The 19238-nt window shown below is 47.5% G+C and overlaps 1 protein-coding gene across 2 annotated transcripts in view; it reads left to right on the top strand.

Moving 5' to 3' along the window:
* sema4ab (sema domain, immunoglobulin domain (Ig), transmembrane domain (TM) and short cytoplasmic domain, (semaphorin) 4Ab) overlaps positions 1 to 19238 on the top strand; it is an 89750-nt gene that overhangs the window by 61474 nt on the left and 9038 nt on the right. For both annotated transcript variants that reach the window (XM_079485665.1, XM_079485664.1), the window contains exon 12: positions 8539 to 8654. In XM_079485665.1, coding sequence (XP_079341791.1) covers positions 8539 to 8654 — 116 coding nt within the window. The remainder of the gene's footprint in view (positions 1 to 8538; positions 8655 to 19238) is intronic.

Here is a 19238-nt window from a genome sequence, read left to right on the forward strand (position 1 = left end):
CATGTACTGGGAGACTAGTCAGGATCGAGGTAAAGATGAATGCAGCAATGTACAGAGACATCCTCAATGAAAACCTGCTCCAAAGTGCTCTGGACCTCAGACTGGGGTGAAGGTTCATCTTCCAACAGGACAATGACCGTAAGCACACAGCCAAGATAACAAAGGAGTGGCTACAGGACAACTCTGTGAATGTCCTTGAGTGGCCCAGCCAGAGCCCAGACTTGAACCTGATTGAACATCTCTTGAGAGATCTGAAAATGGCTCTGCACTGACGCTCCCCATCCAACCTGATGGAGCTTGAGAGATCTTGAAAAGACATTGTCATTTTGCGGTATTGTTTGTAGAAACCTGAGGAAAATAATGAATTGAATCCATTTTGGAATAAGGCTGTAACATGACAAAATGTGGATAAAATAAAGCGTTGTGAATACTCTCCGGATGCACTGTATACGATCCAGAATCAGACCCTGATTCTGTTGTAGAAACAGCAGCAATGACTTAGATGGACGTCTCTATCGGGTAAACATCGTTATTCCTCTGTAGCTTTTCCGCTATTTTAAAATCGTAAATGCCTTAGGTGCATTACAATGCCAACAGAGGCTGTTTTACTTAACGGCTGTGGTTCAGAATCCCAAACTGTCACTTTTATTGTTGGCACCACTCCATCATTCAGTTGCAACCTACTTGAAAATCCAGAGTAAAACTGGTACTTGTTTGAGAACCAATCGTCTTCGAAATTACGTTCACAAAATATTTTCCTAAAACTCTGTTGCTGTCTGGGAAATTCAAACTCTATCCACTGCTGTTGTGGCACCGGGTCCTTTGGAAATCTGAACAAGGCTTTTTTCCACCTCACATCCAAAAAACACACCTCATAGGTGTCATTATTAGCTCTATTAGCTTTAACAACTACAATACACTATTACATGCAGTTCTCACCACGGCTTCTACGGGAAGGAAAAACGCTGATGGGTGTGCTGTTCCACTGGTTCATTCTTGGGCGTGCTCTTCCAGGAGAATGGCCAAAACAACCTTCGATCTCTTCGAAACAGGGATCCAGACTTATAAAAAACTTTTTTTTAACAAGTTGATCATGTTAAGCTTGAGGACCCATCACGTTTAACAGTATAAAGAAGGCACAATGGAAGTAACAGCATGTTAGGCCTCCTTTAATGCTATTATGCCGTGTCTGACATTACTTCCCACTGGAGGGCTCTGTTTGACATAGGTTGAGATAAGTTTAAAAAAACTTTATTTGTTATACTTCATAGCGCAAACGTGTGCAAGCACAGCGGCCATTTCTCAGCAGAGAGATTGCGTATTTCTTCTACTGCTAGAAAAGGCCAAACTGGAATCTGATCTATTATCTATTATAGACATGTCCTACAGCATAAAAATGAGATTGCAGCAACGGCAAGAGAGGCCACAATTCTGGAAGCAGCTGCAGCAGAGATAGAGTCAGCAGAAATTTATATGACAATTGGGTGCCACCGCACATTCACAAGAGACAGTTGAAAAGCTCACAAAGGACTATGTGGACAGTCAAGTTTTCACTGTGTCCTTCCCGTTAAACCAGAGCCTGACTCCCGTTATCACAAACAGTTCATGACAACTCCTGCACTTCCCACCGCAACTGCCACATGCCATGTCCTACAAGACACTGACAGATTGACCAGCATATCTACTCAAGGGCCATACCAAGTAGGTCATCTAGTAACTTTGTATTAGCACCTATCGTTGCTCTTTTATGACATATCGCTTATTGCTCCCTGAATTCTTTGTAAATCGCTTTGGATAAAAGCGTCTGCTAAATGACTAAATGTAAATGTGTAAATGTCAGCCAGGAATGCCCAGCACACAGCCATCATTACCCCAGCGCACTCCTGTCAACCTGCCATACATATTATTCTCTTGCCAAGCATATGAGCAAGTTCTGGTTTCAGAGAAATCTGACAAACCTGAAAGCCCACACCTGAAACCCAACGATTTCAAGTGTACGTTAGCAACAAAGTGCAAAGAATCAGAAAATACACTCACCCAGGGCAATAGCAGTACGTTTCAACTTCACGAAACCCTGCCGATGTTACTACTAGACCAGACACTGCCTAATGCATGCCGTAAACACAACATTTCTTATTTAAGCAGCCTGAAACCCAAGATTAGCAGCAAGATTAGATTTTAAACCTTTATCCTTTTTGCAAATATGCATGGGTGTCCTCCGCCACAGACCATTTTTCTTCACCTAATTGAAGAAAACTGTATAAAAGCATTTACATACAAACCTTATTCTATAATTGCACTGTAAAACGTCTCGGTTACGTATGTAACCTCTGTTCCCTGATGGAGGGAACAAGACGTTGTGTCGAAGCCGACAGATGGGGTTCGCCCTTGAGAACCAATCATCTCTGACTATTTTGAAAAGGCCAATGAAATTGGCGAATGAAATTTGCATGCCGGGCTCTGCCCCCGGATATGCGGGTATAAAAGGGGAGCCGGCGTGCTCATTCATTCACCTTTTGTGCTGAGGAGCCTGAGAGCATCTCGTGACTGCTGCAGCGGACGGCTATTGTCGTGCATTGAAGGACACAACGTCTTGTTCCCTCCATCAGGGAACAGAGGTTACATACGTAACCGAGACGTTCCCTTTCTGTCGGTCTCTCGACGTTGTGTCGAAGCCGACAGATGGGGTTCCTATTGAAAACGCCACGGCACTAGCCGCGTCACAATCTCTAGCGAAGCGATGTTGACCGGCCTGGGCGAGCCACACATGAGCACTATCGCGAAATTTGTAACCTTCCAGTGGGCAGGCAGGGGCTCCCAGAGCTTTTGGCAAAGATGAGTAGCCCCTGCCCTCGGCCACCACAGACGGAGGCCTTGTTCTCTAAACGAGAAGCCGTCCGGTACCGTAGGGCTACTGGGTAAGCGCTGTTCCCTCAATGTGGACGTGCGCTACGGAGACCACTTCCCACCATAGGGGGAAATACAGTGGAGACACCAACATGGTCTCACCACATAGGGGATAACTCATGGGAGGTATGTGCGGAATGCCGCAAGGTGGATGTCCACCTGGGGGAGGTCATGGGTTGCCACGCGGGGAACCATCTCATGACGACATCTCAGACGGAACCACCCTAGTGGGGGGTTACTACGTGTGGGGCACTAGGTCCGGTTAGAGCTACATGTAATAACTCAGCTTGATACCCGGCCATAGGCGGCAGGGCTGCTCCGCCGAGCCTGCCGCCCTGAGTGCTTATTGATGGATGGACGGACTGCCTATTCTTCACCCTTGGGGAAAGAAGGGAGGCAGCCCATAGCGCACTGATCCACCTAAGAAGGGGAATGGCGCTATGCGCAGGCGTACGCCCCACGACTGCTGGTCTCACCTGTTGGCAAGACTCGAGCTGCCGACTCCCCACGGAGGTTGCAAGCCTCTGCGAGGTATAGCGTAGCCCAACCCGCAACTCTACAGATGTCTGCCAGAGAGGCGCACTGAGCCGATGCCCACGAGGAGGCCACACCCCGCGCGGAGTGTACCGTCACTCAAATGGGCACGGGCTAGGATCGGCACGCCGTAGTGACGGCGTGTGCGACCCAGCGTGACAACTCTCCTCGGAGACAGCACTCCCGTTGCTGACCTCCATAACAGACAAGAGCTGCTCAGGGCCTTGAAGCCCTCCGTGTGGTTCGAGTAGAGGCGCAATGCGCTTACTGGACACCCCACGTACAGGTTGGGTCTTTCTCCCGGTGTGGGAGCGCCTGCAAGTTCAACACCTAGTTCCCAAAGGGGGCGGCGGAACTTTGGGTACGTAAGTCGGCCGGGGTCTCAGGATCACGTGAGAGTCACCGGGCCTGAATTTTGGCAATGGGTGGACACGGAATGCTTGCAGGTGCCTCACCCTCTGGATGGACTCGAGCCCCAGCAGGAGAGCCAACCCTCCTCGCAGAACGAGGAATGGGGCTCTCCGCAGGGCCCGAAAAAAGGGGACCCAAAGGTCCACCTTAGGGTCCCAAGAGGGTACGGGGCGCGGATGAGGCCTTAGCCCCTCGCGCCCTAGAGGAACCTAATAATCAGGTCATGCCGCACCAGAGGCTCACCAGCAACTGGTACATGATAACCGCGACAGCGGGTACCCACGCTCCAATGTGGAAGGGGAGATTACTCCCCAGCCTCTCCTGCAATAGGACAGCACGTTTCCTGAGCGAGCAATTCCGCGGGTCTTCTCCTCGAGAAGAGCACCAGGACGAGAAGGGGCGCCACTTAAAGGCATCCAGCCTTGTGGGCATGGCCCTTGCCTGAGTGACAGTCTCCGCCACTGTGGGGGGTAGATCACCCAGGAACTCCTCGTCCCATCCAGGAGCCAGACCCAAAGGTCCGGCTCGAATGCCACAACGTGTCCATCCCCTGCGAGTAGGCCCTTCGCCTAGGGGATTTGGCCAGGGGGAGTTGTCGTCAGGAGTATTAGCTCCGAGGACCAAGTGTAGTTGGGCCCGTAAGGCGCAACTAGCAGCACTTGATACTCCCTTCCCAGACCTTGCACAGGACCTGCGCAATGAAGCTCACTGGGGGGAAGCGTAGTTCCGCTTGTCCCGCGGCCCGCTGCGCGCTAGGGCCTCCGTGTCGAGGGGGGAGCCTCGACCAGGGAGTGCCCAGCGGCACTGGGTGGTGTTCAGGGAGGCAACAGGTCCACCTGTGCCCACCCAAACCACACCCAAGCCGGCCGCAGTGGTGGAGTCGTCACTTCCCACGAGGTGTCAACTGACGAGAGAGAACGCTTGGCTGTCTGGTTCAGGACACCCGGTGGGCGTGTGACCTGCAGGGGCCTTGCCACCTGCTGTCTCCACCAGGGGTGGAGTCGTCACTTCCCACGAGGCGTCAACTGACGAGAGAGCGCTTGGCTGTCTGGTTCAGGACACCCGGTGGTCATGTGACCTGCAGGGGCCTTGCCACTTGCTGTCTCCACGGGAGGAGGCGATTGGGCGAGTTGTGATGACTGCAGCGAGCGAATGCCACCCTGAGGTTTAGTACGCTACGCCGGTCGTGCTGTCCGGGCCAGTATGCTGGCTCTGCACGAGAGGCCGGAGCCTCATCAGTGCAAGCAGGACAGCTAGCAACTTGAAGGCAGTGATCTGCCAACGCAGGCGGGGGCCCGTCCAGCGACCCGACACTGCGCGCCCGTTGCACACCGCACCCGCACCCCGTAGGGAGGCGTCTGTCGTTACCACGACCGGCCTCAAGACCTGCTCGGGGTTAGGATGCGACCGCAGCAGGCGTAATGACGATACGCCTACTGCCAGTACGCCACGCTCTCCAGGGAACTCATCTCTGTAGTCAGTGCTGTCGCGGTCCCATGTGCGTCAACCCGAGGGGGACAGGCCACCCCCGAGGACACCCCCGAGGACACCATGCCCAGGAGCCTCTGAAACTGATTTCAGGGGACCGCTGGCTGCTGCCTGAAAGTTCAAGCAGCTCAACACTGACTGTGCGTGCTCGTGAGCGAGCACGCCGTCATGGAGACAGTGTTGAGTTCTCTACCAGGAAAAGGGGAGCTCCGCGCCAGGGAGAGCTGCTCTCTTTGTCCCGGCTGACCAGTTACTGACATGCCAGCCCCTCGACAGTGCCGAGGGAAACTGTACATGAGAGTATGCGGTCAGTTGTCATGAACCACTCCTGGCGTCTGACAGACACCAGGACGCGCTTCTGCGCCTCCTGAACGGCACCCTTGCAAGGTGCAGCTCAAGGTATGCAGCGACCCCTGGTTTTGGGGATGATGAAGTGCGGCTGTAGAAGCCACTGGACATCTCGGCCGAGGGGACGGTTCGATCGCCTTCGCCAGAGGGGTGGCAGCCCCGGCCTGGAGCACGGGAACATCCCTGCCTCTGCTGAGGTAAGAGGATGCCCGATGTCCGGCGGAGGTCTGGCAAACTGGATCGAATGCCGAGACGGACCACACTCCCAGCCACAGTGATGGTTTGAAATGCTAACCAAGCACCCAGGGACCTCACAGGGGGGCTGCGATCGGCTTCATCAACCCGCGGGGGTTGGTTCAATGACTAGCAGTGCTGGTCCCCCCGGGGGGAACAGCTCCGCTAAATCACCTGCCAGGCGATGGCGCAGCTCGACGCACCGTCGAAGCGAGAGTGCTGAGGGCTGCTTTATACTCGTCATTGCGTGCCGCCACAACGCAACGTCGAGTTGCCGAACACCATCTTTCAGAGGGTGAGAGCGGCTGCAAGTGGGACCCAGAGAGAGACCTCTCCTTGTGAGAAGGTGGGCACTAGGCCCCCGAAGGGGCCCAGAAGGTGTTGGGACGCGGCAGGGACCGCCCCAGTCCGACCATCCAGCGACCAAGGCTGGGTCGGGCCCAATGGTACAATCTCTCTAGGTGGTCCTTCTCTCGACGTCTTCCTCCGGGGGGCCACCTGTGGGGGCACCAGAACCGGAATCGACGCTGGAGAAGGCCAGGGCTGCTGGGGGCAGACCACGTGCGAGACCTCGACGGCCGAAAGGCGGCCGGGTCACAGCAGGCCGGTCTGTTTCTACACTGTCAAAAGACCGCTGGAGCAGTCCTTGACAGCGCCACCAATCAGCCGACCTTGCGAGAGGGGAGTCGGGAAAGTGGCCTTTCTCGACATCGCCCACCTGCGCAAGATTGAGTCCGAGGTATCTTTCCGGGCCACTGATGTGGACATCGTCCGACCCAGCCTGCGCTGCCACCGTTGTCCCCGGAGGGCCAGTCGGCGGCGGCACTAGTTGGGTCGGTCTTACCCTGTGGGGCTCTCTTTAGCGCCCTGGCCTGCAGGATGGCCATGGCGTAAGAGTGGAGGCAGCTTGGTCCACGGCACTGCCAGCCTCAACACCAGAGATGTCGAGACCTTACATGCCCTGGACGGTGAGTCTAGGTCAAGCTCCCCAGGTGGCCGCCGTCTGCGGATACCCGCAACTGCATGCTCCACCCAGGGTGCATTGACATAGTCCCTAGCTGCCTCCCCGCCCCGAGGGAAGAGAGGGCGATAGAGTCAGCTAGACGGAAGCGCGCCGAAGGGGGCGCTCCAGGTCTTACTGAACTCCTTATGCAGCTCGGTAAAACTTGGCACTTGAGTCGGGCACGGCTTGGAGTCGCGCCCGGGCCCAATGTGCGAAGTACCCAGCCGCGAGCACCAGGGCTGCGGCGTACCGCAAACCGACGCTCACGGCGGTCCGAGCGAGTATGGCTGACATCTTGACGTCTGCTCTCACCTGTGCTCGACCTCCCGAGGGAGGGAGCTTCAGGGAATCGCCAGAGTCTGATGCCAGCAGGCCGCGCTCCGATGTTGCAAGAAACACCTCATCTCCACGGCTCGTGTCCGAGCGCATGGCTGAGGAATAAGATGGCTTAGGACCATCCTTGGGGACTGCTAAACAAGCGAGACGGGGCGTGAGCGGTCCGCGAGCCGGCCGGCTGACGGATTAACGCTCACGATAATCCCCACATCACCCTCGCTGCTCGCCGCCGCTGACGCTGATTTAAAGCAACAAACATACTTTCAGTGTAAAAATAGTAGTGAAACACTATTAATAAAATAAATATTTACGAAATGGTCATATTTTTTTATACGATATTTTATTTCCTTTGATTCAATCCCATTCAATTTTATTTATATAGCACTTTTCACAATGTGCATTGTTCCAAAGCAGCTTTACGGGAGAAAATGAGAAAAACTGAAAAACACTAAAAAGGTAAAACACAGCACAGTACATGTTGTTTAGAGGACAAGCAAAATTACTATGGTAAATAATATATAATAAATGCAGTCTCCCAGTGGTTTATTAATCATATTTTGCATTAAGTGTATGCTTGGCTGAAGAGATGTGTCTTTAATCTAGATTAAATCTGATTCCGTTTTTCAAGGTTAAACTTTAATTTCTAAATCGGAAAAGTTCCTCTTTTTGGCTGTTTTACGTTTCTCCACGTCACAAAATATATGTGCAAGGCGTCTACACCCTGAATTTATAGGGGCGTGATATGTAAATTACAACCTATTTAGGGTGGCACCCATAGTGTCCAATTGGATGTCCCACAGATCCGTGTATGGTGGTGGCGTCACTTGTTGATCCAGGATCAATAATCCTTAGCAGTATTTTTAATTTGAGTTTGTGATTAAGAATGGTTGCGAAAAAAGTAGCGATTGTGGACGCTACCGCATTACTTGATAAAAAACACAGCTTCTTTACTGAAAAGCTATTTGATTCAGAAAACAGCGACGCTACCACCACGCTACTGAGAAATGAATTTAAACTTATGTCACTACTTTTAGCGATGCTACTGCCCAACAATGGATGTAAAGACATCTTTAACCAGAATAACAAAGAAATTCTAGAAAAAAATTATCTACCCTGCCTTTAAGAATCGCTTATGAAATAAGGATGATATACACTGTATATTCATATGTGTGCTGTATATGCTATGTCAAGCATTAGATTGATAAAAGATTTTGTCCACATTTTACAATTGTTGATGTTTTTCTCTGATTTAATTTATGTTGTGTATCCATTTATAGAGTCTGGGTACCTGCACAAAGCTGTGATCCTTGAGAAGGGCGCTCACATTATTGAGGAGATCCAGGTGTTTCAGCAACCTCAGCCTGTAACAAATCTCCTGCTGTCAATCTCAAAGGTACCTGACTCTTTTAATGTAATTAATTAGCCTTACTTGCAAAGCAACCACTAAACTACTTACTCACTTGTGTGTTACCGACAGATGAAGGTGTTTTGTTTTCTAGCTTACTGGATATTTAATTCTGTGTAAAGAGTGTAATGTTTGTTAAAAAAGACAGTAATGTGTTTGGCATGTGTCTGACACAGGCCTTTTAAAAACGTATTATGCAAAATTCACGTTTACATGGTGTTTGAACATAAATTTGTGTTTATAGTGTGTGCAAACAACCACCTTAAATTGGTAAAATCCACCTACCCTTTTTATATTCTCTATAAATCAGAACCATTGTTTCAAATTGAGTCATACGAGTTTTCTGTCCAGTGTGACATTACATTGGAACAGGCCCCATGACAGCTTTTGACCTATTAGCATATATCCTGCACTGTGTGAGCCGCACACATTCCACCATGTTTATATCTTTTAAGAATGGGTATAGTTTATTCCCTTTGACTAAATGTATTAAAGTAATATAGTATTAGTTGCATATAGATTAAAAAAATAAATCACACTAAATCTTCTAATTCACTCACTGTCATTACTTACTCTTTTTTTAGCTAAACAAAACAAATCATTTTAAATTTTATTATGTTCATAAAAAAAATTCAAACAAGGAGACATCAGATTATGTTGAATTTAAACCAATGATACGGAAGCCGTAAAGTGCCAAACAAAACAATAAATCGCAAAACAAACAACAAATCTAAAAGCCAAAAAACTAATCCTGAATCACAATTATAAATCTGTAAACGCATCACCCAAATCTGGAAAAAACATTAACAAATCATAAAGCACAACAACAATTCTGGAAACAAAATAAGTCAGAAAACACAACGACAAACCGGAAAAGGTAGGTCTTTTGTAGTTACTGCTGATTGGACGGAACCCCTGTCAAGATGATAGAATACAGATATCAGAAATATATCAATCTACGCACTAGTTTAAAAGAGAGAACAATTCATGGATGTAACAAAAAAGGAAGCACGTTTTTGAGGAACAACATACTTTGTAGGATTTTTGTAAATTAAAATGTACAAACCAGAAGCATTAATACCCAACAAATTGAGAAGGGATGGCTCATCATAGAAAACAAAATATTTATTTTAGTTTTCATGTCCTCATTGTGGTGAGGAAGGCGGGACGAGAGCCGTGACGCGGGGCCGGTGGCGTGAGTGATAAGTGGAAGCAGCTGTGCGCGCACCGGTCCCGCATCTTATCACGGAGGAGATTGGGAGCTTAAAAGGATGTTCGGCAGGACTGTTGACGAGAGAGGAACGGGCCCGAAACTGTGTTTAGTTGGTGTATGTTTTATGGCCGGCAGTCTACCGTGAGGTGGCTGTCGGTCAGTTACTTCAGTGTTTGTTTATTTAATTAAAGTTTTATTATTGAATGTTCGCCGGTTCTCGCCTCCTTCCTTCCCTTCTTACGAACTTTGCTACATTGGTGCCGAAACCCGGGAGGAAGGAGGGACATGCTGTCAGAGAGCCCTCGCTGCCGAGGGTGATCGCGGTGCTGAGGAGTTCGGGCAGCGCGGACGGGGGAAGTCCGCGAGTGGCTGCCCGAGGCGGTGGTGCTGGATCAAGAAGTCGGATGGGACGAGGACCTCGCTGCCGTGCTCCTGGGTCGAGGTGGGGTGGCTGCCGTCCAGGAGGGAGCCAAGGCCCGTTCGCCGTGGGCCGAGCCTGCTGCCAGCCGCCATGATGGGGAGGAGCAGGGAAAGGAGGACCAGCTGCCCTCAGCTGGAGGGCCATCGCCGGCCGCCAGGGGGCGGAGGAGGATCGAGCCGTCCACCGAGCGTCCAGTACCATCGCATGGCACCGCGAGGAAGAGTTTCTCGGCTGGCTGAGGACCGAGCGACAGCTTGTCAGGGAACCGGACAATTTTTTTTTTCTTTTCCTCTCTCCCCTCTCTCTCCGGGGGCTCCCGTCTCCGTTCTTTCGTCTCGCCGGTGCATACCCCCAGGCGCCGCGGACTCCGAGACTGGCTCCCCGGGGGGGGAGTAGGTACAGTCTCGGTGGTGCCCCCCGGCCTGTAAGGGGTGATGGGGGTATGTGGTGAGGAAGGCGGGACGAGAGCCGTGACGCGGGGCCGGTGGCGTGAGTGATAAGTGGAAGCAGCTGTGCGCGCACCGGTCCCGCATCTTATCACGGAGGAGATTGGGAGCTTAAAAGGATGTTCGGCTGGACTGTTGACTAGAGAGGAACGGGCCCGAAACTGTGTTTAGTTGGTGTATGTTTTATGGCCGGCAGTCTACCGTGAGGTGGCTGTCGGTCAGTTACTTCAGTGTTTGTTTATTTAATTAAAGTTTTATTATTGAATGTTCGCCGGTTCCCGCCTCCTTCCTTCCCTTCTTACGAACTTTGCTACACTCATATATAAGGAATGTGGACCGTTATGGATGTGACAGTTCACTTACCAGACTATTGAAAACTTTGATTGAATAACAAAAAAGTGCTTTAAAAACTTTAAGAGAGACTTCATGTGTCTATTTAAACTACCAAATATTAAAATCAGTATGGTCAAAATTTAGATTTTTTTATCTTAAGGTTGACATTTGGCTTAATGTATTAATTAAAATCCTGGGGTTTATATGTATAAAACTTCTCCGAAATGCTCTTAAGAGTAGTCTTAAAAGGAATCTTGGGTATAGAGAGATTTATGGCTTAATATATTAACAATGAAATTGACTATAAATGTGAAATAAAAAACTGTGCAACCATCACAGTATTCACTAACTATATAAAAATCATTTTCTTGCGTCAATATCCGTGATGTCAAATGGGTGAAACCTTAACCAGTTCTCTTTACGCTAGAGCGAAGCACACACATTCCCTTCTCTCGCGGTGACAACAGACGCCTCCCTGCTAGGCTGGGGTGATGTGTGCAACTGGCACGCAGTGTCTGCGCTTTGGGGCTTGCTCTGAAGAGGTTCTATCCCTCACTCAGGACAAGCATGTGCTGCTCTGTAGACAGCCCAACTGCCGTGGCCTTCATCAATGCCAGGGTGGTATGGAAAGAGGCACATCCAGTACTGCTAGTTGCGCCCTATTTGGTCGAAACAGACTTGGTTCTCAGAGCTGGCTTCTGATGGCATCCCCCTGGCCTGAACCTTTTTTCTCAGGGGAAGGGCACGCTTTGGCACCTGAGACCAGAGCTCTGGAGCCTCCACATCTAGCTCCTGGATGGGACGAGGAGATCCTGACTGACCGGTCGGATTACTATCACTCAGGCCAGGGCTACGACACCAGGTGTCTGTATGCCTACAAGTGCCACCTCTTCTCGTCATGGTGCACTTCCCGCTGGGAATCTTTGTGCAATCTGTGTCGTGCTCCAGGAAGGGTTGGAGAGCAAGTTCACAAAGGTCCTGCTCCACCACATCCCAAAGATGTTCTATTGGGTTGAGATCTGGTGACTGTGGGGGCCATTTTAGTACAGTGAACTCATTGTCATGTTTAAGAAACCAATTTGAAATGATTCGAGCTTTGTGCATTATCCTGCTGGAAGCAGCCATCAGAGGATGGGTACATGGTGGTCAAAAAGGGATGGACATGGTCAGAAACAAAGCTCAGGTAGGCTCATTTAAACAATGCACAGTTGGCACTAAGGGGCCTAACGTGTGCCAAGAAAACATTCCCCACACCATTACACCACCACCAGCCTGCACAGTGGTAACAAGGCATGATGGATCCATGTTCTCATTCTGTTTACGCCAAATTCTGACTCTACCATCTGAATGTCCCAACAGATATCGAGACTCATCAGCTTCAACTGTCCCATTCTGGTGAGCTTGTGCAAATTGTAGCCTCTTTTTCCTATTTGTAGTGGAGATGAGTGGTACCCGGTGAGGCTTCTGCTGTTGTAGCCCATCTGCCTCAAGGTTGTGTTGTTGTGGCTTCACTGAAATATCCACTCGTTCCAACCGAGGTATGCAGCAAAGTTGCTCTTCTATCAGCTTGAATCAGTCTCCCCATTCTCCTCTGACCTCTGGCATCAACAAGGCATTTTCGCCCACAGGACTGCCGCATACTGGATGTTTTTCCCTTTTCACACCATTCTTTGTAAACCCTAGAAATTTTGTGCGTGAAAATCCCAGTAACTGAGCAGATTGTGAAATACTCAGACCGGCCCGCCTGGCACCATCAACCATGCCACGCTCAAAATTGCTTAAATCACCTTTCTTTCCCATTCTGTCATTCATTTTGGAGTTCAGGAGATTGTCTTGACCAGGACCACACCCCTAAATGCATTGAATGTGATTGGTTGATTAGATAATTGCATTAATGAGAAATTTAACAGGTGTTCCTAATAATCCTTTGGGTGAGTGTATATATATATTTATTTATCCTACAGCACCTTCTTTCACTGAGGAACTGATTAATGTGTTCAGTTTGGCTGCCTGTGCGTGCAACCATTTTACTTCATTGTAAGGAACATGAAGGCCTCCTTGCTTTGATTTTAGTGTAAAAAAATTCTAAGTAAGAAGTATGATTTTTCTAAGAGTTGGAGAAAAAAAGCAACTTTCAGTAAAGTTTAAGACTGATTCTTAAAGAGTACATATTACGAGATAATGTAAATAACATTTTGTACAGTGTGTAATGTTGCCGTGTGTGAATGTAAGCGAAGTTGTAAATCCGATGATGAAAGAATAACAAGATTTTTGGCTTGGAAAAAAGGGAGTCAACTCTGAATCACGCAAACGAGTCGTGTCCTAGTCCTACGTTTCATTAGGACTTCCCGCGAAAACTTCCCTTTCTCCCCAAACACTGTAACTTGTGAGCGGTAGACCGATCATAGCAGACTAGACCATCCGACCAATCACATCAGAGTAAACTGGCGATAAGGTAAGAATATAATAATATAAAATGAAAAAGAATAGTGTTTTTACACCTTATTTGCACGTAAACATGTTGTTGGACTGTACTAAAACCAGCAGCATTACACCATTTATTCATGACTGAATTAAGACATTACAAAAATTGTATTATTATTTTATATGGTATATAGGCTACAGCTGCAATCCATAACTTATTTGGGTAAAATCTGTGTTAAAAACGGTCTGCCTACCTTCCGCTGATTTACAACCGTAAGCTTATAATAGTGATTGATAAATTGAGCTGTACTATTTTGTCGGAAACTGTTGACTTCAACCAATGTGATGATGAATACATAAAGTAACCTGCTATTTTATTTTTCAAACTGAGATGGAGACAGTTTGTATTGCTTTATGTGCAAATATATTATGAAAATGTATCCTCATTCACATACTTCTAATTGAGTTTTAACAGTTTATTTAAATAATTAAGCTGCTCAATCCCATCCTTCTATATGGCACTTACAGCTGTATATAAAGAAACAACCAAAGCTGCAAATCCTTAAAAAATAGATTTAACCTTTTTTATATTATTATATAATTTTATTAACTCCATGTATTATTTCATTCGCGCAGATTGTTTTTTTGGTGTAAAGTCCCTGGTATATACCTCTGTACTGCCATCTTGTTACTCTTAACTAGGTTAGGTGAGCTCTTCAGCTCTCTAACTCTAGGCTTAACACTTTTAAAATTATATCATTCTTAGAATTTTGACACACTTGAGGGTAAAATTTTATTCTGAAATCAACGGATTTGGAGGGTGCTTCGGGAGTATGGGGTCTGTGGTCCTTTACTAAGGGCTGTCAGGTCCCTGTATGGCCGAAGCAGGAGCTTGGTTCGCATTGGCGGCAGTAAGTTGGACTTGTTCCCAGTGCATGTCGGACTCCGGCAGGGCTGCCCTTTGTCACCGGTTCTGTTCGTAATTTTTATGGACAGAATTTCTAGGCACAGCCAGGGGCCGGAGGGTGTCAGGTTTGGGGACCACATGATCTCGTCTCTGCTATTTGCGGATGATGTTGTCGTGTTGGCCCCCTCAAACCAGGACCTTCAGCATGCACTGGGACGGTTTACAGCAGAGTGTGAAGCGGCTGGAATGAAAATCAGTACCTCCAAATCCAAGGCCATGGTCCTCAGTCGGAAAAGGGTGGCTTGCCCACTGCAGGTTTTGGAGAGTTCCTTCCTCAAGTGGAGGAGTTTAAGTATCTCGGGGTCTTGTTCACGAGTGAGGGAAGGATGGAACGGGAGATTGACAGACAGATCGGTGCAGCTTCTGCAGTAATGCGGTCGATGTACCGGTCCGTCGTGGTGAAGAAAAAGCTGACCTCTAAATTTACCGGTCGATCTACGTTCCTACTCTCACCTATAGTCATGAGCTTTGGGTCATGACCGAAAGGACAAGATCCCGGATACAGGCGGCGGAAATGAGCTTCCTCCGCAGGGTGGCTGGGCGATCCCTTAGAGATAGGGTGAGAAGCTCGGTCACCCGGGAGGAGCTCGGAGTAGAGCCGCTGCTCCTCCACATCGGTCAGCTGAGGTGGCTTGGGCATCTGTTACGGATGCCTACTGGACGTCTTCCCCGGAAGGTGTTCCGGGCCCGTCCGACCGGGAGGAGACCCCGGGGAAGACCTAGAACACGCTGGTGGGACTATGTCTCCCGGCTGGCCTGGGAACGCCTCGGTGTCCCCCCGGAAGAGCTGGAGGAAGTGTGTAGGGTGAGGGATGTCTGGGCATCTCTGCTTAGACTGCTGCCCCCGCGACCCGGCCCCGGATAAGCGGTAGAAAATGGATGGAAATGGATGGATTTGGGGGGAAGCAAGGGGATTGCATCCCCATGTTAAAGAAAATGAAAAATAGCATCCCCCTCTTACCACCCAATTAGATTATGCATAAAATACATTTTATAATCCAAATCATCAGTATCAGGTGAAAACCTACTCCAAATGTAACCTTTTTTTCATAAACAATTTTTCATTACTATTAGTAACCCTTTATGTCTGTCTGTGGGTTTTTCAAATGTTTAAGCAATGAAAATCTTTTTTTCAACAAGCTCTATGCTAGGTCTTATGGCTGAGGACAATCTATTGGGAAACACGACCTGGTTGTAAAGTTTTTCAGAGACGCGAGAAGGTTGAATCTTACCCGTCCGTGTGAGGTCCCACCCTGAAACCTTTCTGTGGACCTGAGGGCTCTCCGTAAGTCCTCCATTTGCACCGCTCAATCTCCCTTGCTGAAAACCGCCCTCCGGTTTGCATTGGCTTCAGTTAAATTAGTCTATGATCTACAGATATGGCCATTAAAAATGTGCAAGAAAGAGAACACGATCTTCCACCATGCTGTGTACGTGATTCAGTCAAGCGACATAGGCCCAACAAGACCTTTAGGTGGCAGTCGTGTCACAATCACTAATTCTGCAACTGTAAAGATCATGAGACACCGCTGTTTGCGTCAGGATGAAAGATCCATTTATCACTTTACCTTACATTACAAATGCATTCGACAGCTAAAGGAGTATTGTATGATAACCCCAGATTCTATAATGTATGTATTTACACAACACTGTAAACAAATTCATTTTGATTGATGTAATTTAAAAGCTTAGGCACATATTTTGGACCAATTGTATTATTGTAAAATTTAGGAAGTTATAACTTCATTGAACATGAAGGCCAGCTGGTACATTACAGTATTGGCCTACTGTCCTGTACACTGTATGTGGTTAACGCAACGGCTTCCTACCAGTCACCATGTGTTCAATACCCGCTAGGCATTTACTGTTAAGGGGACGATATCAGTGAAAACATAAGCACTATTAAGCAGCTATATGCAGAAATTCTTAGATCTAATGGAACGAAAAAAAGCGCATGCCGTATTAAAGCGACCGGAGATGACAGAAAACATACTGAAAGCAGTGTTTTTTATTTCTTTAACATCCGTGAGGCTGCGCCAAACACTGTAAATTTGTGTTAGAAGTCTGGAATTGTGAGAAAACATTGTGCTTTGTAAATTGTCTTTTAAACAACCTTTTAGGTCTTTAGCCCAGGGCCGGCTTGTGGGGCCCTAGGCAAGACCATAAATATGGGCCCACTAGTGTAAAAATTTTCATAGCACTGCAGTTTGACAAGTGAAAATAAAACAAACAAAGATGACAATTTATATATTTACGTTCAGAAGTGTTTTTTTAAGTGGAACAAAGTAAAAAAACTGTATATAAACAGATTTAAATAAAGATACGTTAAGACAAGGAATAAATTCTATAGAATTTTACCACAGTTTACTAAAGTAAATGATACTAGTACTTTTTCATGTTGGTTACATTTGTAGATGGACATCATTCTGATTTATTTTAAATTAGTTGACGCATTAAACAATGTAAAGCAGAACATACCTTTATTTTGAGCCTGCTTTTCTTTCTCTGCTTTTCTCTTTTTAGCCCCTGAAAAGTACCATTTTGATGCCATAGTTTTCAAAATAAGTCCTTCGTTGTTTATCTCTTAATCAATTTTAGATGAGATGCATTTATTGATGTAACATGAACATAATGTTGTTATGAGATACTATATTACCCATCCTGAACACTCCAAGCATGAGCAATAAGACGTATTTGACATCACCTAACACACCTCCGCAATCGCGTCATGAACATTTATTGTAATTTACTTTTGATTGTCGTGTGGAGAGTTTATTCTCTTATTCAATCCCTATGTGATTTTTCATTTACCGTTTCTGTGATTCCTTTGTTGATCAATAGAAAGTTGATGAGCTCAAAACGTTTCACATCTGGTTTACACCTGTATTCAGTGTCGTCCACTTGTGATATGTGTAGGTGTACGCCCTACCGGCCACCTGTCTCACCTGGTGTTACCCTGTAAGACTCGAGCTGACACCGGTTCCATGCAGAGGTTGTAGAACCTCGCGAAGGTGTTGGGCGTAGTCCAACCCGCAGCTCTGCATATGTCCGCCAGAGAGGCGCCCTGAGCCAGTGCCCACGAGGAGGCAACACCCCTAGTGGAGTGTGCCCTCACTGCCAGCGGGCACGGGCAGTCCTGAGATCGGTATGCCGTCGTGACGGCGTCCACGATCCAGTGCGCCAGTCTCTGTTTGGAGACAGCCCCCTTCTGCTGACCTCCGAAACAAACAAAGAGCTGCTCAGAGCTTCTGAAGCTCTGCGTGCGGTCCACGTAGAGGTGCAAGGCGCGTACTGGACACAGTAGGAGGTCTGGCGAATTGGATCGAGTAGCCGAGACGGATCGTATTCTCCAGCCACCTTGACGGTCTCGTGAGTGCTAACCAGGCACTCAAAGACTGCGACAGGGGCACTAGAGGAACGGTCTGCGGCCACAGGTGCACCGTGACTGCACGTTCCACCTGGGGGACATCGACATAGCCTCTAGCTGCCCCGCCATCGCAGTGCGGGCAGGATGACTCCACGAAAGCTTCCTCAGCGTGTTGGATGCCCAAACACCTGACGCAGACATCGTGTCCGTCCCCCTCCTCGATGAGGGAGTAGCAACCACAAGAGCAGCGGGACATGCCACGCTGAAGAAATTTGCTCTTTTAGAAATTATCTCTTTCTCGAACACCTCTGGAACTGCTGAAACACTGGGGGGGATGATCACTGGAAGGGACAATCCGCTGCACCACGTCAAGATATCAGCTTCGTTAGTCATTCGATGCGAAGGCTCCGAAGAACAAAAGGTGAATGAATGAGTACGCCGGCTCCCCTTTTATACCAGGATATCCAGGGCGGAGCCCGGCATGCAAATTTCATTCGCCAATTTCATTGGCCTTTTCAAAATAGTCAGAAGATGATAGTCGAGAGACCAACAGAAAGGGAACAGCTTATGAAATGTATTCCATCCATTTTTTCTGTTTAATTATTTGACGTTACAATTAATAAAAACATGTAGTTTAATTTCAGTGTAGCTAGATCTATACAATGTATTCTTTCTTGGCCTTTATTTGTTTGTGGCCTACAACAGCCACAAAAAACCCACAATTATTATATCCGTTCTGTGAACGTGTAAATGTGCATGTAAAGGCAGTCAAGTATTTATTGTTCTTTAAAAACATACAGCAGCCTACAATACATTTGACCGTGTTCCATATCACTTCGCCAAGTTACAGAAAACTGTAATAACAAAATATTAGACTGTATTTAGATAAATCTGACTTTACGATTGAGTTTAACAATCAATAAATCTGTTGTTTCTAAAGATGACGAATCTTGTCATCTTTTTGCCAGTTACTGACGTGCAGATTGCATCTGCATTACAATTCTCTTTACGTGTTTGAGCATGCAATACATTAAACAATGCTTACATAAATACATTGAGTATATAATTTTATTGACTTCTTTGATTGCTAATTGCTAAGTTATTATTTTGTTGCAGTTGTACAATATATTACACAACAATGGATTCAAATGATAGGGAAAGAGATTATTTTTAAATGGAGTAATTTTTGAAGGCGATCTCTTATCGCCTTCTATTCACAGGATGCAAGGTCATGAAATTTCCTGTTATTGTTTGCCGCAGGTTGTTAGGTAAGGCATTTTTTTCCCTTTGAGCCATCAAAGTTTACAGAACCTACCCAGTCATGGTAAATGTTGTGTGGAATTAGATTCTTAAACAAAAACGCAGCAAAGCGTTCTGGCTTCGCTCTCCCGTCTGGCCCTC

Source organism: Barbatula barbatula (genome assembly GCF_947034865.1).
Source record: "Barbatula barbatula genome assembly, chromosome: 21".
NCBI classification, from domain to species: domain Eukaryota; kingdom Metazoa; phylum Chordata; class Actinopteri; order Cypriniformes; family Nemacheilidae; genus Barbatula; species Barbatula barbatula.